General features: G+C 46.4%; 1 protein-coding gene across 7 annotated transcripts in view; it reads left to right on the top strand.

Moving 5' to 3' along the window:
• Positions 1-21,783, top strand: part of CAMTA1 (calmodulin binding transcription activator 1) — a 242,505-nt gene that overhangs the window by 177,913 nt on the left and 42,809 nt on the right. For all 7 annotated transcript variants that reach the window (XM_054292023.1, XM_054292022.1, XM_054292025.1 and 4 more), the window contains exons 6-8: positions 7,398-7,551; positions 17,713-17,853; positions 19,493-21,348. In XM_054292023.1, coding sequence (XP_054147998.1) covers positions 7,398-7,551; positions 17,713-17,853; positions 19,493-21,348 — 2,151 coding nt within the window. The remainder of the gene's footprint in view (positions 1-7,397; positions 7,552-17,712; positions 17,854-19,492; positions 21,349-21,783) is intronic.

Raw genomic sequence — 21,783 nt, 5'->3', positions numbered from 1 at the left:
TAAAAAAAGCCATGTTTTGCTCTTAAATTGAGTAATCCTGATGTATAAATCGGGCTGTATCAGCTGGGAAATTTTTTGAGATATTTTGATAACGAAAAGCACAATTCACATGTAGGACACTGAAAATATCTTACAGCGTTGATATTCTTCTCTTCACCACTTTCCTTGCAGGAGAAATTCCACTGGAATTGGTTTGTTTTTTTCTGGAAATGGTTGCAGTATTCAGGTTTAACATAGGAAAACACAGCGGCACTATGCAAAGTGATGGAGAGCTGGAGTAGCAGAATTTATTCAGTATAGCAAGAGATGTGTGTGCTAGAATAAGCCTCATTTGTCAGGAAGAGTATCTCAGAGGAGTTCAAACCAAAGAAACCTTTGCTTTGCCCTCAGTGCTATTGTTTGAAAATCCTCAAGGCTTTTGCAGAATGAATTGTAAAACTGCAGAGAGCAAGTGACAGGGAGGAGGAGGAGGAGGAGGAGGAGATGCCTTGGTGATTTCCACAGCAATTCTGTCTCCCTGTAGAGGCACTGGGTGCTGCATGCAGTTTTAGTATATAATTATAATATAATATATCGATATGATATATGATATGATATGATATGATATGATATATAATATAATATAATATAATATAATATAATATAATATAATATATCAGCCTTCTGAGAACTTGGAGTCAGTTTTCATCTCTCACCTTATCCCGACGACCTTCACAACCCACACCACTTTCCCATAAAATCACTTTCATGATTTTGTGGGAATCATGGTCTCTGGGCAATAAGCAATAAGCAGAACAGGAGATTTCCCTGCTGCATCCCCATCCCTGGGACCTCTGTGTCAGCAGCAAAGCTCCCTGCATGTTCCCAGATAAACAAATGCAGTCCCAGCTCATGGCAGAATTATCTTGTCCCTGTCAGCTGCCTGTGTAAGTTAAAGCTTCCAGCTGGGAGAGGTGACACAGATGAAAAGAAATTTCCATTGTCCAGAAGAATAATACCTGTGTGAGAGAGAGAAGTGCCTTTTGTTTTATTTTGCTGCACGTTTCTGGTTGTGTAGCATCATCTTCCTGTTACACCTTTTACTAGCACTAGAGGTATTGCTCTGAAAGATAAAAAACATCTCAGAAATCAATTTCTTTAGGAACTTTGGAGGCCAGGAATTACTGCTTGTTATTTCTCTGTGTCTTTCAAAGTGTACTTTAAGTAAACATGATCCTCAGGAGTATTTAGAGGCAGCTCTTTCCAAATAAAATATCTTCAAATGTATCACATTTGAGGATGTATTAGTGAGTGTTTGGTGTTTGTTCTATATTAAGACTCTCTCCCTTTTCTGCTCATGCTATTTAAATGCTGCCTGCTCTGTGTGCTGTGCCCTTACCAAGGTTTTGAGGAGGAACTGGGGAACAGGTTATAAAGTATACAGCCAGATGAAATCTTGATTCTCTTTAAAACAATTGCAGGAAATCTCGTAATCTCAAAATAATTGTTTGTTTTCCAAGCCTTTCAATACTTGCAGTACATGGAGCTGTATTGTCCTGTAGCTAGTCTCTTGTCTCAAAAATTGTTGAACTTAAACAAAAACTCAAAATAATTTGGGCTGAAAAATTAGGAAAGTGACTCTGTGTTGGATCTGTGGGCTGGCTGACACAGTCATTTTCCCAGTTTTTTGAGACAAGCATTGTATTATAAGGTATAAATCCTGAGACTCCAGCCATGGCTGGGATGTGGGGATGGTGGGGATGGTCCAAAGCTCCTGTACCCAGGTGAGGACAGTGACAAGTGGCACAAGATCCTGAGTGTGTGTCTGTCAGGATTTAACTCCATTTAAACCCATACATGCACCAATGTCTCCCTGCCTGGCTGACCCCAAGCATCTTCTCTTCCTGAGGAAGGATCAGAAGTTCCAGCAGCTCTTTTGTCAGCTGGATCCATGGGGGACAAGGTTAATTCAAGGTGCTGGTCTATCTGAAAGGGATTTTCCAGCAGAAGGCGTCCTGCTCTGCAGCACAACTCCTTTTGTGTCTGGCTCTGGGGTCCCACTCTCTTCCCTGTGCTCCAGTGCTCCAGCTCAGGTGCCAGGGCTGTGCAATGTCTCTGGTAATTGGCTCGTTCTCCCTAATTAAACATGCCCAGCTCTAGATAAATTAAGGCAGGAGGTTGTGTGCTCAAAGGCAGTGCTTTTTTTTTTTGTTTTTTTGTTTTTTTTGTTTTTTGTTTTTTTTTTTGTTTTGTTTTCACAGTTAGTGTGGAAGATTAATATATTCTAAGGCATCAGCCACCAGGTTGCCTTCCATAGCATGACCTCAATTAGAAATTAGTTCAAGGATAAAGCAATTGCTGGGATTCAAACCAATAATCTGCCCAAAGCTAGCATTTGGTCTCTGAAAAAATTCCATTACTTCAATGTCTGTGTTATTTATTTGTGCCTTTTTCTTCAGGTATCTCAGACTCTGCTCTCAAACCTTTGAAAATCCAGAGAAAACCATCCAGAAAAACACTGCTATAAATAGCAGAAGATTCTGTCATCAATGTGTCTGGGAATAGTTTCATTCAGTGGTTTGATTTTTAGATAACATACAGATGATACACAGGCACTCCCAGCACCTGTCCCTGAGTTACCTGTGGGTACTAAAGCATCATGTAATGGTAACCCCTCAAAACCATTACATTTATATTAGCTTTTTTGGGACCTCTTTATATTAGCTTTTTTTGCAGGTTAATTAATATCTGTCAAATATTAATCCAAATATCAATATTAATAGTCACCCCACAGCAATGGATGTGAATTATCTTCCCAGAAAACTGAGATTTCCTTTTCAGCCTTTTGGATTGTTTGAGAAATACAAAGTAAACCTCATGAACGAATAGCTGCCAAAAAAAGAAAAAACCTGTTATAATTTTGGGGGCGAGCAGGGAGGGAGTAGGGCACAGGAGCTGCCTGTCCATGCCACTGTCACACTCCATTCCTTCCATTCTGCTTTGTGCTGTAGCCATGGATGGTTTCACTACCTGTGGGGCTTCACAGGTTTGACACAACAGAACTGACACAAATATCCAGAGCCAGCCAGGGCAAGTGGCTGCATTTGGGGGTAATTCCTTGGCTGGGATTAAACTCACTGATCTCTTCACACCTGAGGATGATTTACTTCCTTTCATCCTTCCAGCAGGGAGTAAAAATGCAAAACTTTCAGCTCAGAGGTATTTTTCCAAAGAAAATTATCTTCAGCTGTGGTCATCGGTGATTTGGGAGCCCCTGCCAGTGAGATTTTGCCTTGAGCTGATTGCCTTGGCTGAGCAATTGAAGAGCAGCTGGAAGCTGGCCAGAAATGGCTTTTGATTTTTGCTTGTAAAAGAAAAATAGAGGAAGAGAACCGAACCAGCATGCTTTGGTAAGGCAGAAGGTTTTTGTGATTATTCTCCCAGAGAAGGGAGATTCCCCTTGGAGGGGACTCTGGGAAGTGAAGGAGAAGCAAAAGGTGTTTGCTGAAATGAGAGTTTCCCCTGTGGTGGAACTCTGCAGGACCTGACCATTCCTTCACCCCAGCATTGGCCAGCCCTGTGCTGGCTGCCCACGGCTCCCACATGCTGGAATTGTTCCAGTTTGGTGTTTCTGCTCCTGGGAAAAATCAGGCTGGTGGAACAAACCATCCCTGTTTCAGTCAGATAATTTCCATGGTGTGTGGTGGCAGCAGAGGAGCCACTGGGATGGAGGGCTGCAGCACCATTACTGCCATTATCACTTTCTGGATAATGTGCACACACAGTTTCACCATCACAAAGTTTTTCTCCTTCATTTTTCACGAGAACTGGCATTAGATTAATGGTTAAGCCATGGCAGAAATGTAACGCCACGCCAGTCTGATTTATTGACCACTTAGTGCTGATGAAGCTTCAAACAAGAGTCAGACAGATGTTGCAGTTGCATTTTTCTTCATCAAAACCAACGACTTGTTGTGTTTAACCACTTATGGCACCATCTCCTGTGGAGGCAGCAGTGGAGGCAGTTCCTGTGCCACACTGAGGAGGCAGGAGAAGCCAAGGAGCCTTGTCCAGGTCAGGGACAGATGGCAGCACCTTCAGCTTGGGTTTGGGGGAAGGAAAGCAACTCTGCCAAGGCTGATTTCCAGCAGGAATATTTCCAGAACCATCTGCAGCCCAGTTCAGGGCTCCCCTCATTCCCCCCTGCCACCCCACTGAAGGGTTTCTGCCCTGGTGTCCACTCTCCTGATGCCTTTCCTATATAGAAGTTATATTTGTATTTTTTCTTTCACATCTTTTTTGCTCTCCTGATAGGTCATCACAAATAATGATTTGCTGCTGAATATGAGTTTTCCAAAACATATGTATGCTGTTCATTCATGTCAAAACATTTCAGTTCACCAAGTAGATTGGCATTCATGAGATTTGTCATTCTGAGGTCAGCTTTTAGATGTAGGCATAAGGAACAAACCTGTTTGGTTTGTGCTTGTTTTACATGCTTTTATATATAAAAAGTATAAATTTCAGTGCAGTCCACTGCCGAGGTCCACTTGCCTGTGCTGCACTGAAGGCAGGAGGTCTCACAATCCTGACCTGCTTGGTGACAACCCAGCACTGTCAGGCTGGGAAAAATACAGCTCACCTGAGAGAAGGCAGAAGCACCTGCAGAACTGCCACATCACCCACTGCTGTGTCCTTGCTCCCTGCTTTGAAACCTCCCTGGAGCAAGAGGTGTATTTACATGAAATCTCTGAAGCATATTACTTTTTATTACTTCATCATCTAGATCACTAATGATGTTAAATTAGCTGATGGAGACTATTTGGGTGTATGGGTGATCGTTTTTACTATCTGAACCTCTTGTGAGTTATGCATGAGCACTGTGATGTTTCAGACATCCCCTTTGTAGGATGAGAGGTTGTGATGATTTTCTGTGACCTCTGTCTGGGGCAGATGTGCCTGTGAAAAAGAAGGTTTTGAACACCTCACAATTGGACACAAAAGGTCCAGTTGTTTGTCTCAGATGATGTCTTGGTTTGAAAAGACAGTGTCTGCTGAGGAAGGCAGGAGCCTCTCTTGAAATGGAAAATGTAAATCTCCTCTTTCTGAATTATTTTTATTTTGACATTAAGGGGCTCTCAGGCAGAGATGTGGGAGCAGGAATAACAGTTTTTTATTAGGAAAAATAAAAATAAAAGTGCAGCAATGCAAAATAACACTGAGAGAGTCAGAATAGACCTGACCCCCTGTGTGTCAGGGCGGTGTCCCAGCCCCATCCCATGGGGGCTCAGCCCTCCTGCAGTGCCAGCTGTGGCTCTGCTGCAGCAGGGATCCTGCACAAGGGGGGAGTTTTCCTCTGAAGGTCCAGTGGTGCTGGAGATGGGCCTGGGCTCCCTCTGGCAATGCAGTGGAAAAGGCTGTTGGTGTTTTTCCAACCCTCAGATTGTACCCAGGTAGGAATGCTTGGCTCCTCCCCTGGGCGGAACATCTCCCCATGGGATGCTGGAATTGGATCAGCCATGCAGGGACACTCACTGGCCATGGACAGCAGAGATCTCCTGTTGGGAGATGGGTTGTGGAAGGGATAAATAAAAACTGCCTCATCTGGTTCTGACAGATGGCAACAGAACACACACCCCTGGCCACATCTTGCATTTGCAACCTAAGGCAGAAAAATCCTGGGAATAGAAGAGCCAACAGTTTTCTTTGCTTTGGCACTTCCCAAAACCTCTCTGAAGTAAATTCTTAGCTGTTCCTTACAAGGTTTCTTTGTCTTTTCCTGTGCAGTACAACTCTTTTAGCACTGACTGCAATAATTTGATACTGCCTTCTCACAGAATCTTCACTGAGAATCCCCTGCTTGCAGTTCTATCCATAGAGGGAGAAAATGCAAGTTCCTGCTTGCATACTTTCCTAACCTAAGGAAATTTCTCCTAAGCTCTTTTGAGCTTCTCCTCCAGACAGAGGGATGTAGCTGGTCACTGAGGGGATGCTCTGTGGGGCTGCTCTGCTTTTCATCTTGCTGTGCACCAGTGGCCTCCCCACTGCCAGCCCCTTCTTGGCCAGCCTGGAGGAGCTGGGAGCCATGACCAGCCCCCCAATCCTGGGGTTGTACAGGATGCTCTCTGTATGGGCAGGGTGCACTAGAGGGGTCCTGGTCACCCCACACACCCCCTGTCCCTGCCCTGGACTGCTCTGGTGCAGCTCCAGCGTGCTGGGGTTCAGTGCTGTGCTTTGCCCACCAGAATTCCCTCCCCAGCTCTCCTTGGTGAAGGTGTCCCTGTCCTACTCCAGCTCTCCCCTGGTTTCATGAGCAAGTGCTCCCATCAGCACAACCTGTGCAAGTGGATGATGGGTTGTGTTCCCACTCCCCCTTGGAACAGGTCTCTAACAGCATTAATGAAACATTAGAGTTTTAATTACACCATTATCCTATTTATTTTTATAAATAATTCCAAAGCAGTCATTAAAGTTTGCGAATTTAGGAGTAAATGACTTAGGGGAAAGAAATCATCTCCTCAATCTTGTTATTATCTATTGAACAATCTCCCTGGGACGCTGGTGAGGAACTGGCAGAGCTGTTGCTGCTGCTGATTCATTTACTCACAGGGTGGGGACAGAGCTCAGCTCCTGCTCCAGGTGTGGTGGGACAGCACTGCAGTGTGCCAGGGCAGGGTCTGACCCTGCAGCCCATGGGGAGAGGGGAGTGGGGTCAGTTTTGGGCTCAGCTGTGGGGTCAGCTGTGGGATCTGCCTGCAGAATCAGCTGCAGGATCAGTTGTGGGATCAGCTGTGGGTTCAGCTCTGGGATCACCCTGCAGGAGCCAGCACCTCTGTCCTCCTGCAGCTGTCCTGCCTGACAGGGGATTTTCCAGTCCCAACCCTCTGCAGTTTGCAAACATCTTCAAAAGACAAGGAATTACAGGCTTGTCTGTAAAGAGCCATGTTTGGGGTGCTCTGATATTGTTTGTGAGCCTCCTCTGCTCTTCCCTCCTGTCACTGTATGGAAAGTGTGGCTGTTCCTGATGTTCTCAGGTGAACAAAAAAATGATGTGGTCCAGAACTGATGGAAGCATTGTCTCAAACGAACAAAAGGTCCCTTAAACCAAAGCATATTACCTGGCGTTCATTGTCAGTGATGTTCATAGGAATACTCCAGGTATTTGGTGTTGCAAGGGCTGGAAAAGAGGTTCATGCTGAACATACCAGTGAAGCAGGAGAGTTGAAAGCACCTCAGGATGGGGGAAACCATATGCAAACTGTGACCCACTCCTTTTTTAAAGAACAGCTCTTATCTGGGGGAAATCCCATACAATCTGGGCTCTGCTCATGATGCTTGCTGTCCCAGCTTTAATTAGGAAGTTAAATGCTGAGAGTGCTGGCCCCAGCAACATAACCCTTGCTGTGCTGTCCCTGCAGAACCCAGACATTGTGTTGGTGCACTACCTGAACGTGCCGGCCATCGAGGACTGCGGCAAACCCTGCGGGCCCATCCTCTGCTCCATCAACACCGACAAGAAGGAATGGGCAAAGTGGACAAAAGAGGAGCTCATCGGGCAGCTCAAACCCATGTGTGAGTATCTGGGGCTGCTTTTGCTCCTTTACTGTGTGTTTAGAGTCTCTCACATCCTGTGAAGGAGTCATTTGTCCATCCAGCTCAGCTTGTATCTGCACACACTTTCTGTCCAATGTTAAACACTCCTGGGATGCATGGTATGAGACTGTCCCCAGAGAGGTCTCCTCTGCACACTGGGGGAAAATTGTGCCTATTTTCTTGCATGTTCTAGGGCTGTTTGTAGGCCCCTGCTCACTTGCAAAGGTTCTGGCAGGTGGATTCCCCCAGGGGCACTCCCTGTTTGGGTGCTCATTGTCAGGGCACAGTGGGCTGCTGTAGCTTGCAGGTGCCCCATGGAACTGAGTGTGTTGGACTGAGCATCATTTCCTAGAGTTTTGCAGCCTAAAGAGAAGGTGTGCAGAGTGACAGGGAGGTTTGCCCTCAGACAGGCAGTTCTTTGAGCCCCCCTGCATCTGCCTTGCTGTGTAATATTTTCCTTTGCATCACAGTTATATTGTGTGTCTTCCCCTGGAGAGCACATTCCAATGTGCACACAAATATCTTTTTGCAATGAAAGAAAAATTCAACATAAAGTGAGCTTGTAACCAAGAGAAAATTAGCTGCAAAAGCCACAATACCAAATGTGAGTCAACAAATACCAGGTCTGCTTCTGTTCCTGCCCTCTGCCCCTGCCTGGATGCTGGTGTCAAGCCCAGCCTCCTGTAATTGGAGGTCACAGCCACGGAGTGCATCCTGATGTGTGCCTGCCATCCATGGAAGATCAGCCTTGTGCTGACCACAGCCTTGGTAATCTGAGTTTGCAGTCCTTTGTTGCATCCTGAACCCTGCAGGCCCATGTATTCCTTTTCCACACAAAGCTGGAGGGCAGAGGAGAAGAGAAAATGACACATTTGCCCCTGGGGCTGATAAACTCAGACAGAAATCCAGGATGTTGGTATAGCTGAGACTGGACAAGTGCCTTAACATTAAACAGGAAAGGAAGCAGCAGCCTGTTAAAAAATCTGCAGTGCATCAAGAAAATTATGTGAAAACTGCAACGAACTCGCCGTAAATTTAATAACACTTGGCTCTTTTATGTCTCAGGAGGGAAGAGTGAAATTCTGTGCAATTATTCAGAGTATATATGCATGTACACGTCTCTTTTTATGGGTACATATCCTGGGAAACACATCCTTAGAAATGTAGCTCCAATAAAAGCTTTGTATTCTGCTCAGACCTGGAAAACAAAGAGGACACGGATAACCCTGTTTGGGGAGCACAGAGGGGCACTGCTCGCCAAGAAGCCATCAGATTTGGTTCCAGTTTAGGGCGTGCCATGAAATTCTGGAGCCAAGCACATTAGTTTCATCACATTTTTGCATTAATCACATTCTTTCACAGACTTCACAGTTTGATTGCCTGATGTTTCCAAATTTCTCTGCCCTAAAGCACATTTGTCAATGGCTTAATCAAAGCGTTGTGCGTGGTGTGGCTGGTGCAGTGACAGTCTCACCCTTTTACCTGCTCTGTGCTGGTGTTGTTGTGTTTTATTCCTCTGGACTTGAAAGCTGTGTGGGGGTTTTGTTGCTTATTTTGTTCTCTTGGTTGCTGTTTTCCATGAGGATTTCTCATTTTAAGGCACATTAGTGATGATTACAGCCAGGGTGTGTGTGGACGCCCAAGGCCTCTGTACCTGCAGGTTCCCATTTCAGACCACTGATGTCATTCAGGATTAAGGGAGAGGAGCTGATACAGTTCCTTGGGGAAAATGCTTCCTCCTGGTCAGAGGTTGGTGGCAGTGTCCAGCTCTTGACTCACTGACAAGAGCTGGTTAAGCCCTGCTCACCTGAAGTCAGGTGTTGAAGCCGTTGACCTCTGTCAGGTATTAAAGCCTTTCTGTCAGAGTGGAGAGTAGCAGGCAGTCAGTGGGGTGGGAGCATGTTCTCCTGGCCTGCAGGACTCAAAGCAGTGTGGCAGATGGCTGGCAGGGTGAGCAGCATCAGTCCTGGAGTCCAAGCTGGACAAATGCATCAAACTGTTGTTCCTGAAATGCACAGAGACCCTGGCTGGGAGGATCAGGGAGCTTGTTTACATTTCTTGCATCCATAATTTGCTCAGCTCCCTTTTCCTTCCCTGCTGCATCATCCCAAAGTTGTTCCAGGCTTCAGCAGCATCAGGGACAGGCAGCAGCTCCTGGTGCCAGCCTTGTCACCCCTGTGAGCAGAGCAGGGCACTGAGGGCTGGGTGCTGAGAGGTGGCTCCTGAAGGACACTGCTGAACCCAGAGAGAGCTCCTGGGCTGGCTGCAGGGCTGCTGTTTGCTCATTCTGTCACTGTGCTTATGGATAAAAACCTCACCTTTCTGGAGTGCCCATAGAGCTCTGAGAGCCTCGTGGAAAGAAAGAGCATTAACTTGTTCTAACATAGATGGTGTGTGAACTAATTAAGAGACTGAAATGAGCCCATCTGAACATCCATGAAAGGTACATGCTGCAGGTGCTCTAAGGACTTGAGGTTTTCTCAACACCTCCAGCTGAGTTGAGACTGTAAATAATTAATTAATCAGCCTGACTTCAGCTTTCATGGCTTTGGGGTTTTAATTTGTTTGTTAACTGCCCTCACACTGCCCATGACCTCCTGATTGCCTTCTCTGGACCATCACTGTTGGCTTCTCAGCCCTCCATTTGGCAGCCCTCAAGACTGAAGCATGAGAGCCTGGAAGGCCCCACACACATTCCTGACCTACAGGCTGATTCCTTCCTCCCTGCAGGCTTGGAGAGGAGGCTCCTTGTCCCAGAGTGTCACCAGGGTCAGGGAGCCTCCACTGCTGCCAGGGCTGGGATAATCCAGCTGTTGGGAGCATCCCAGCTGGGTGTCTCAAGCAAAAGGGCTGTCATGTGTGTGTTGCTTTGGTATGAATGCAACTTTTGGGTACATTAGTGTAAAGTAAATAGCTATAATCCATGAAAATTCTGGAGGAGTGTGGTCCGAGACACCTGTAAGTCATTTCAGGATGCCTGGTGTGAAGAATGAGCCTCAATTTGGCTTAACTTTCAATTTCCTCCCCCCTTTGTGCCCCATTACAGTCTTGCTTTGAGATTTCTCTGAATAGATTAGCAGATGTCCTTAGAGGCATCTGGTGCTAAAAGCAAATTCAGTGGCAGAATCCATCACAGCAGAATTCTGTATATAAACTCCATATGATCAGCAAATTGTGGGCCAGCTCATGTTGGGGGTTTCTCCAAATCATCCCCTTTTGGCTCTCTCATCCTTCAGCTGGCAAAGCTGACTTAAAAGCTCACAGCTGGTGCCACGTTGCAATCCTTGTTCCAGGTCCACTATAATTAAGAGCTATCTTCCTTTCAGAGGAAAAGCTTTTTGCATTTCTCTGCTGCAGAGGAACTGAGAGCTCCTGTTTGTGCTGCCTGCACAAACAGCTGGAAATTCCATGTGTGCTCATCAGCCCATGGGCATGGGCTGCTCTTGCCTTTTTCCAGAGTCCTTAATTTTGTGTCAGTGAGGCCATCAACCTTCTGGAGGTGACCTCAGCCTTCATCCCTGTGTTTTCATCACGGGAGAAGGCACCAAACCCCTGTAGCTCAGAACAAAACTCAGCAGCAATTGGAATTAATGCAGTTTGGAGAAGTGAGTTGTTGGGAGTTTTACTTGGGCTTGAATTTATATTTCATTTCAGTAACTCTATTTAAGGATTGGGGTTATATTTCATCTTAAAAGATCAGTTGTACAAAAATGCTACATGGGATGAATTTCACAATTCCCCAAGGAGTTTGTTTGAGTTCCAAAGTGCCCCTCAATGGAAACTGAAGCTTGCCAGCTTAGCTCAGCTGACCACATAGAAAGGAATGTGGATTCTTTAAAAAAACATTTGGTTTAGTAATGCTGACATCCAGTTTTACTGCAATAGCCTGAGTTTTATTAAAAAGAGAACATGACAGAAGGTGCTGGATAGGTTCTGACATCCACCCACCACCTGGACTTTGAGCACCCCTGCTCGCATTGTGTGTGTGGCCAGCATCAGCCTCCTGCCCATCAGCCACTGCTCAGCTTCTCTCTGCACTTTTCCTCTCCCTCTGAGATCTGCATGAGTGGCATTTATGTCCCCAGGGGAAGTTTGATCCCATGCCTAATGGGCCACTCTGTGGGGAGACAGTTTCTCTTGTGGTGAGCTTCACCTACCATAGACAGTCCCACTTGGCCAAAAGAACAAAATGAGGAGCTGTGTTTCAGCTGGTGCCTTTCAGCTGTGTTTGGAGACACCAAAGTGAAATAATCCCACCGAGTGCTGACAGCAGTACAGTGGGAACCCACCATTATCAGTAATGGAAACTAACTTGAAACCTAAACCAAGTCCTTTCCTGACCCCTAAAACTTGGGTGTTAAACCAGATGCAGCAATTGCTGAACCTCTGAGGAGGCTACAGGCACACCAGCCTTTGTTTCCTGTTCTTCCTTGGTATTTTATCTCCTCTGTTAACACTTGGCAGACTGGCAGTGACTGGCAGGCCCATCCTGGAGCATCTGCAGAGGTGTCAGCCCAAACCTTGCTGGCAGCGCCCCGAGATGTGACCTGGGGAAGGAGGGCTGAGAGCCGGGGAGAGCCCTGGGGAGAAGGGCTGGGAGCCTCAGGAAAGGATCAAAACTCTCTTTGAGGAATTTTTTCCCCCAAAATACCCCAAACAAGATTTTTGCTAAAAACAAAAAAGCAAACAAACCTAAAGTGGGGAAAAAAAAATTAAGAAATAACAGTAGAGAAATGGGAGAAATGGGGAGGCCTTGCCAGGCTTGGTGTGGGTCTGGGGCCCCAGGCCACACAATCTCTCTCCCCGTACTGATCTCAGCCCTGATCCCAGTCCGGGTCCCAGTCCTGGTGCTGATTCCTGCCCTTATCCCAGTCCCGATCCCAGTTCCGGTCCCGGTGCTGATCCCGGCCTTTATCCCGGTACCAGTCCCAGTGCTGGTCCCAGTGCTGATCCCGGCCTTTATCCCGGTCCTGGTGCTGATCCTGGCCCTGATCCCAGTCCCATTCCCGGTCCCGGCCCTTATCCCGGTCCCGGTGCTGATCCCGGCCCTGATCCCAGTCCCAGTGCTGATCCTGGCCTTTATCCCGGTCCTGGTGCTGATCCTGGCCCTTATATCTGTCCCAGTCCCGGTGCTGATCCCAGTGCTGATCCTGGCCCTGATCCCAGTCCCATTCCCGGTCCCGGCCCTTATCCCGGTCCTGGTGCTGATCCCCATCCCGGTCCCGGCCCTTATCCCGGTGCTGATCCCGGCCCTGATCCCAGTCCCATTCCCGGTCCCGGCCCTTATTCCGGTCCTGGTGCTGATCCCCATCCCGGTCCCGGCCCTTATCCCGGTGCTGATCCCGGCCCTGATCCCAGTCCCATTCCCGGTCCCTGTGCTGATCCTGGTCCCGGTCCCGTTCCTTATCCGCTGGCGCCACCTGGCGGCCGCCGGTCGCCGCTCCCGCCGCTCCTGGCAGCAGCAGCCGGAGGGGGAGGAGGAGGAGGAGGAGGAGGAGGAGGGGGAGGATGGTGATGGTGCCCTTGAGCCGCAGCCGGAGGAGGGCGAGCACCACACAGGACAAGCGGGAGGAGCGGCTGCCTCTCTGCTCCTCCGTGTGCGAGCAGCCTCGGATTTAACGCGTCTGTAACGGGGCGGGAGGGCTGCACCGAGTGCCTTTGGAAGAACCGTGTTTTGTCCTGCTGGAGGGGTCCAAGGGATGCTGGCCAGCTCGTCTGCCCAGTCCCTGCGAGCATCCCGCTGCATCTGAGTGAATCTCCGAGGAAAAGTGTTGTTTTGGAAGGCAGACATCTCTGTAAAGAGCAGCTCCGAGCAAAACGCCCCTGCGAGTCCGTGCAGGACATTAGCATGCGGGGGGTGTCACTGCTGTCCCCAGCACTGAGGCTCAGGTAAACCCGTCCTTCACAACCAGTAACGAGTGGAAATGGAAGGCTGGAAAATCAAAGCTAAGCTGTGTGTGGGCGTCTGAATGCGAAAGGATAAATCTAATGGAAATATCCTTCAGCCAAACTGAGAAATCAGAGCAAGGCCTTTACTTCTGTCAAGAGGAAGGCAGTGGGAATGGAAGGGACAAGGCTGCCATTTCCAATTGACCATTGCCATGGAAACACCTCTCAGGGACAGCACTTGTGGAGCGGGATGTGGGCAGCAAGGCAGGAATGGGTCCTGGACAAAGGGCCTGCTCACGCTCCCAGCAGCACTTTGGGGATTTTTACAGCACTTTGTGTGGGTCAGGAGGGGCTGAGGGCAGGACTGACAGCAGGGCTTGCAGCAGGCTGTTAAGGCAGAGGCAGACAGAAACCCTAACCTTGATGATTCTAGATATTCCAGCTCTATCAGTCTATCCAATTTATCAGTTTCATGGGGGAGATCTGATTGTTGTTACTCGGGCAACTAAAGATTTACCAAACTGGGGCAGAGGAGCCTCATGGAGGGCATAGGGAATGGCTTCATAATGTACTGTACATGTACATGTATGTGTAAGCTGTGTTCTGAGGAGTGGTATGGAAAAGCAAGGTCTTTGGAATAAAACCAGGAAGTGTAAAATGCTTGGAGTGGCAAAGAGAAATGTCTAAGAACATTCAGAAAGGGTGAAATTATCAGATTTAAATGTGGGAGGGTATTTTTGGTTAGGGTGGAGAAACCACAGGGAGGGCAAGAGGGAAACAGCTGTGATGGTGTTTAGAGTGATGATGAGACAGTGAGGTAGAGTTCAGGTGAGGGGGAGGAGGAAGATATCTGCAAGACAGCAGGACTGCAGGCCTGGAAATTGTGGAGGACTGAGTACCAGCAGCAGCAGCAGGAGGCAGAAATAGCCAAGGTGGTGTAAGAAACTTGGACACTCATATGTTCCTGTGTGCAAGTGTCCCTTGGATTCTGAGCAGCCTTTTTGTTGGTAATTCGGATAATCTTTCATTCCTTTGCTCATGGTGGTCAAACTCCTGGCAGTGCTAATGAACAGGCACTGCTGGGCACTATCACAAGGTCATTTTTATTGCCTGTTCTTCAAAAAGGAAGAAAGAGAAGAAAGGTGAGAGCCCAGGTTTGTAAAAAGAGGTTGCAGCAGCATTAGCACTGTGAGTTGTGGACGTTCCCCCAGCCCCAGTGCTCTCCTTTGAGCCCCCAGTGCAGCACCAGTAACTCTGCCTGGCTGCACTGTGCTGCAGGCTCTGTGCAGAGCGTGTGTGCCAGCAGGAATGTGTTGCTGCTGTAATGCAGCAGCTTTTAGACCCCTCCATGCTATCACTAAAAAGGAAAGTGTTGAAGCAGTTCACAGCTTTCATTTTAAATTATCAATAAATGCAGTAGAAGTCTGAACAGGAATCCGGATTAAAATCCTTTCCAGAATTTCTGCTAAGCTTCAGACTTTTTTTTTCCCCTCTTTTGTGTTCCTATATTATGGCTATATTTAATCAAACATAGTTCTACAGTGGTTTCACTTCTTGAACCACTAAGAAGCAAGAAGAGTCTGTGTGTATGCTTTTTATTAGCCTTCCTTTCATAATGCACTTTCTTCCCTATAGAAATCTCCTTTCCTGCTGATTCATTATGTGTCAGGAAGCCAAGCGTGACATGTTAAAAGCCATCTTGATAGTGTTTGGTATTCAGTACTAACAATTCACCAGGCACAGGAGTCTTTCTTTAAAAGAGGGAGGAAGAAAATCTGCATATTGGATGTGCCAAGATAGTGGATAATTTGCATTAAGCATCCAGACATTCTTTTTTTGCAATCTGTCACCCTTCACTGGCTTTTTATTTTATAACCTTCATAGCATATGGGGAACATAAGTACCAAAAAAAAAAGTGGCACCACGTGGACAGAAGCTGGAGCCCTTTAGGATCAGCTGGAGCAAGGCTGGAGAAGGACCTTTCCTCAGCAGCAATTGATCCTCAGTGGGACTTTGCTATGCTGGAAGGACCTGAAAATAACAGGCATGGTTCTCTAATCACCCAGCTCTAAAGCTGTCCATTATGCCTTAGCTCCTCGCTCACAGCTTGATTCAGACTTAAGAACCATCATCATGAATACACAAACCCTGAGCCACGATTCACTTCCCAAAGTTGCCCCCTTGATGCTCTGCTCATCCCAGGATTTAGCAGTGCTGCCATCCTGCTGTAAAACACTTTCTGTAACCAGCAACATGGACACCAGCTCACTTCTTTAGCAAAAAACATTTCTGAAGTAACCAGAAATTACCTAATGCAAAGTTTCTCAATAATAATGGCAGTTCAGTAACTTTGTGTTGTATAGCTGAAAGCATCCAAAATACTTGACTGCATTCTGATCTCACTGACAATGTATTTTTTGTAAAACTGCTATTTGAACATCACTTATTAGACATAATATCACTGGTGACAGAACAATGTATCTTAAATAATAAAATGAATGTGAGCAGAGGTAGTGAAGTGGCAAGCATGTCTAACTTAGATGTCATAACAGAGACTGAGTGTTAGGAGGAAATCCAAAACTGTGAATATACTGGGAAGCAAAATCTGTTGGGTATAATAACAATAAATGTGGTCATCAAACAAATATAGAGGGACTTATTACAAAACTATCTGCAGCACTTTAAACAGTGATATGGGGAAGAATACTTGTAAACCTGATTTACAGTATTTTTGCAGGTTATCCAGCCTGGCCAATAGCAATGTGAATTCTGCAGTGTAAAACTAGACCAAGATGTTAGGCAAAATGACATTAGTGGGTGAGGAGGCAATAGAGCAACAGGTAACAAAAAAGCAATAAAACTGCTTCACAGAGCAGATCCAGGAGCTCTGTCCCACCAGCTGTGTGTGACACACTCAGTGAGCAGCATCAGAGAGAACAGAAGACTGTTCACAGGGTATGCTGCCCCTGTGACCACTGGATGTCACAAACATCCCTTCATTTGCTCTGATCTCTTACACGATGCTGCTTTTGGCTTTGCCCCAGCCTGTGGCTGTACAGGAGCACCAACCCAAGCTGCTGCTGCCAGGATTTCCCCTTCACACCAGGGACCTTCACCACACAGGGATCTGGGGCTTTACTACAAAGCCTGAGTCCATGGGACTTTCAGCTTTGATTTTGTGTGTTCTGGTTTAAGGATTTTAGAGCACAACATGCAAGGAATGTGCCTTGACAGACTATGGCAAAGACTCTCTGAAAGAAGCTGCCAGACATGAGGACACCTTGGAAATTATGTTGTCACTTATCAGCACTTTCCAAAATCTGCACATGAGCTGTGGTGCATTTAAAGGATAAATAAATAATATGCACATATGAATTGCTTAGAGAGACATTAAGAGAGACAGAAGATGCTTTGAGTCAGTTATTATGGATAAAATATTTTATAAGTGCCATTTCCATTGTGATTCAGGTTGCAAATATCACTGTTATAGGAAATTCTGCAACTAAAATATTCTGAGAGGGAATCTTTATTCAAGTCATGTATGCAGTCTGGCATTCTTATTTAAACAGCTAACAGGCCCAGAGAGTTCCCAAGGAAAGAGCTTCAGTTTGCAACCTGTTCTGTAAGATCACCCACCTGTCCATTCTCCCAAATTACTAAAAGGTCATCCAAGTCTGAGGAGGAGCTCACACAGTGTCTGTTAGTCACTCCCAACAAATGAGTCAGCCTTCACTGCTGCCATTGGGATCTGACAATGAAGACCTGGCAGAAGGTTTGCCTTTGCTGTTACTCGGGTGTATTTTTGGCTGCTGATCTTACTATAAGGCTGATTTTGTTTTCATATTAGACAGAAAAAGATTCCAAAAAGCTCTTAGGAATTACACTGCTTTACTTCAATGGAACCAAGTCCTTTGTTGGTTTTGGGTTTTCAGTGAAGGCTGCTGGCACTACAGAGAGTCATTGCAGGTGCAGAGTCCCTGTTAGCAGCAGACTGAAATAGAGCCAGATACTCTGCTGAGGAGTTTTCTCTCTGTGTATTCCTGATTCAGGAATTGCCTTTGGAAGCCTGATGATACCAAGGAGCAGAGAACAGTAAGCCAGTAACCATTACTGTTGGTTTTTATAGGTCTCCTTTCAGTTCTGACAGAAAGCAGCAGGAATGGATTTTTACTGGTAATTTGGAGCGGCTTTTGATGGTTTTGGCATGATTTTGCAGTTTCTGATGGGGAAATTTTACTGTTCTCTTTGCAGTTCATGGCATCAAGTGGACGTGCAGCAATGGCAACAGCAGTTCAGGGTTCTCAGTGGAGCAGCTCGTGCAGCAGATCCTCGACAGCCACCAGACCAAGCCCCAGCCTCGGACACACAACTGTCTGTGCACTGGTACCTTGGGTGAGTACTCAGGAGGGCACTCAGGGACTCAGCTTCTTCCACTCTGGGAGCAAGGTTCTTAGTGCTGAGGTGATAAAAATGCTGTCTCATGAAACACTGGGACACAGTGAACTCAAGAGTTGACAGGAGAAGTCCTGAGCATAAAAAGATGCAGCTGAAACTTCTGGGGGAAATGTCAGTGCTTTGTAATAAATGCAGTCCATACATGAGCTGCTCAAAAAGGTACATTCTCTTCCACATGTGCAAATCCTGTTACCAAAGCCTTAAAATATAATGTTCCTCCAGCTTCACCCTCTGAATTCCTTGCCCTGCAGCTCACTTTTTTGGAGAAGTGCTCAGGTGATAACTGCAAGGTATCACTGAGATAAGGCAGGTTCTTATTTAGGTATCATGAAAATACAGATCTCTTTCTTGTTAAAGGAGATGACCTTGTTTTGGATGACACTACAGCAGCATCCTTAGTGTTAGCATTTCCCACAGACAGTGGAAAGCTCAGTGATTCACTTCCCAACTCTTCTGCTATAGAGCTGCTCCTTTCTAGCACTTTGGTCAAATAAAGTGTATGACACATTAACTAGTCTTTAGCAAAGCTTATAAAGGAAAGTTGTCATTGCTTCAAAGGGTTATTTTTTTCTTCTTTTCTTGAGCAGTTGCATTATACAATCAAGGCTTAAATAGGAATGATGACCTCTGGAATACCTGAGTTTGGATTAAAATTCACCCCTTAAGGCTCAGCATTTGATCCAAGCTTGCAAATCTGAACATGAATCCTTTTATTCTTCCCTTTGATGTTTTGTCTTGTGCTAAGTCTGCTCAGTGCCTTTTAACACAACAGCATTGCTTTGTTTTGTAACTGGCTTGCACATTGACACACACATTCCCAATCCCTTACTGTCATCCCCAAATACAGCAGCATGGAAGTCTTTCCCTTGTTCCTGTTCATTTCTATACCTAGGAGAATAGAGAGATTTAATATTGTATTTAGTCTCAAAAGCACTGTCTTGAACTACTTTAAGTGACCTCATTCAAATCTTGAACACATAATAGAGATGTTCCTCTTCAAGGGCAAGCAACAAAAGATTCAGCAAATTGTGGTGGCTACAAAGATGTTTTATGTTGCCCAGAAGATGACATTAATAATTGTAGCCATGAGCTATAGTGAGGAGGCTTCTTCCCCCCTTCAGTCATTCTGCAGTTCTGTAATTAATGTTCTTACCTCATTCTAGGGAAAATTAATCAATTAAGGAAAGAAACATCAAAAATTCATGGGCTGCTGTTTTTTAAACAAAAGCAAAAGCAGTCCCTGCACCAGAGTTTGTGACTAAGGTGCCTTTGCAGACAGAATTGTTTACTTCATCCTGCCTGATTACAAGGTGATTCCATTATTCTCAAGAATGCAGGTGATGTTACCATTACAGGCCAGTAAGGTGCTGGCTGGTTTAATTCATGGAGGATTTTCTTTGGCTGTTTTAATTCATGGAGGATTTTCTTTGGTGGCCCCTGCTTGAACATTCTTCAGCAGCTCCAGTGCTGACTGTGTGCTCTGTGTGCACATCTATGCACAAGCACGAGATACACAATTAGCATTGTGCTAATTTTGTATTTACTGAACAGCAAATCCTGTTGTCTTCTGGCACAGGGGCAGGAAGCAGTGTGCATCACAAGTGTAACAGTGCCAAACACCGCATCATATCACCAAAGGTTGAACCAAGGACAGGTGGGTACAGCACTCATTCAGAGGTACAAAATAACGATGTCTCTGAAGGCAAGAACGAGCACAGCCATGGCAAGGCCTCCAGCCGAGAGAAGAGGAATGGAAAAGTGGCAAAACCAGTGTTGCTCCATCAAAACAGCACTGAGGTTTCTTCCACCAACCAGGTGGAGGTCCCTGACACAACCCAGAATTCTCCTGTGTCCATCAGCAGCGGGTTAAACAGCGACCCAGATATGGCAGATAGCCCAGCTGTCACTGGCGTGTCCAGCATGGCTGTAGCATCAGTTATGGGAAGTTTGTCACAAAGTGCCACCGTATTTATGTCAGAAGTCACCAGTGAAGCTGTGTACACAATGTCACCCACATCTGGCCCAAATCAGCACCTTCTGTCCTCAGATGCAGCTGCACAAGGACTGGTACTTGCTGTGAGTTCGGATGGACACAAGTTTGCTTTTCCAACAACTGGCAGTTCAGAGAGCTTGTCGATGCTACCCAGCACTGTCTCTGAGGAACTTGTGCTCTCCACAACTTTAGAAGGAAATAGGAAAATTCCAGAAACCACCATGAATTTTGACCCAGACTGTTTTCTTAACAATCCCAAGCAAGGGCAGACTTATGGTGGAGGAGGTATGAAAAGTGACAGCATCAATACCAACATAAGGCAGTCACCCACAACAGAACGTAGCTTCAACTTCAATACAACCCTCACGAAAGAAATTAAAACTGAGGACACATCTTTCGAACAACAGATGTCCAAAGAAGCATTTTCCTCCACTTCTGCATCTAACACTCTCACACTCAGTACTGGTTCAGGTTTACTTCCATCTGGAGGAGGTCTGAGCCCAAGTACCACCCTGGAGCAGATGGACTTCAGTGCCATTGACTCCAACAAGGACTATTCTTCCAGCTTCAATCAGACCGTCCAGAGCCCTCACGTCCATCAGACCCCTTCCCCCAGCTTCTTTCTGCAGGATGCCAGCAAACCTCTTCCCCTCGAACAAAGCACTCACAACAATTTGAATGACACAGGTAGCTCATTTGTGAACACGTTAGGAATCTCCAATGTGAAAACAGAGTCCTCGTCCCAAACAACATCCAACTGTAATGGCACAGTGGAAACCAGAATAGAGTCCACCTCTTCTCTCCAGCTCATGCAGTTCCAAGCAAACTTCCAGGCTATGACTGCAGAAGCTGAAGTTCCCATGGAGACCTCCCAGCAGGCAGAAGGAAATGAAAATCTACTTAAATCAGGGGATCTTCAAGCCTGCAACACGGAACACTACTTGCAGCCTGAGGCCAACGGGGGTATCAGGAATGGAAACAACCTCCCTATTCTCCAAGGAAACATGGTACAAGGACTCTATCCCGTGGCCCATCCTAGCTTAAATAACTCCTCCAACATGGAGCTTAACTTAGACCACTTTGACATCTCCTTCAGCAACCAGTTTTCTGATCTAATTAACGATTTCATATCGGTAGAAGGTGGGAGCAACACTCTGTACGGACACCAGCTGGTGTCAGGCGACAGTGCTGGACTGTCTCAGCCTGAGGACAGCAACAGAGCCACGTACAACCAGGCCGAGATGTGCATTCCCTGCTGCAGCCCCCAGCAAGCCAACATGCAGCTGAGCAGCTCGGAGAACGGAGCCAGCACCATGGCATACATGCACGTGGCTGAGGTGGTCTCGGCAGCTGCAGCACAAGGCACTTTGGGGCTGCTGCAGCAGAGCGGCCGCTTGTTCATGGTGACAGATTATTCACCAGAGTGGTCTTACCCTGAGGTAAGTCCAGGGATTTTACTCACTCGTGTTTACTGCTTTATCTTTGCTTTGGTAATACGGGAAGTGATTTGTTAAAGCTTTGAAAAGGTTTTTAAAATATTTCTCTCCCAAGTCAGAGCATTCAAGGCCGCTTGTGTGTTTTAATTAAGCACTTCATTATCCTGACAGGGCCCTTTCACTTAGGAAGCGTCTGAACAGAAAGGTATTGTTTCATTGAAAGCCAAGTCTTCCCCACATGATGGCTTCATGCTACCTAGGCCCAGTAGAGCAGTAGTATTTGCAAACTGGAGCTTTTTTTACATTTGTCACTGATGTTCCCAGGTGAATAATTCAAGGCCTGCACAGCCTTAATGAGTTCAGCATTTCCCTCCACCTCATGACTTCCAAAATCAGTCACATGCCCCATAAGCTGAAAACGGCAGGAGCACAGGCCTT

Source organism: Melozone crissalis, unplaced genomic scaffold, assembly GCF_028551555.1.
Source record: "Melozone crissalis strain CALT ecotype California unplaced genomic scaffold, PUWL_Pcris_2 ptg000107l_1, whole genome shotgun sequence".
NCBI lineage: Eukaryota > Metazoa > Chordata > Aves > Passeriformes > Passerellidae > Melozone > Melozone crissalis.
Note: the sequence above shows the minus strand (reverse complement) of the source record. Positions and strands in the feature narration are given on the sequence as shown.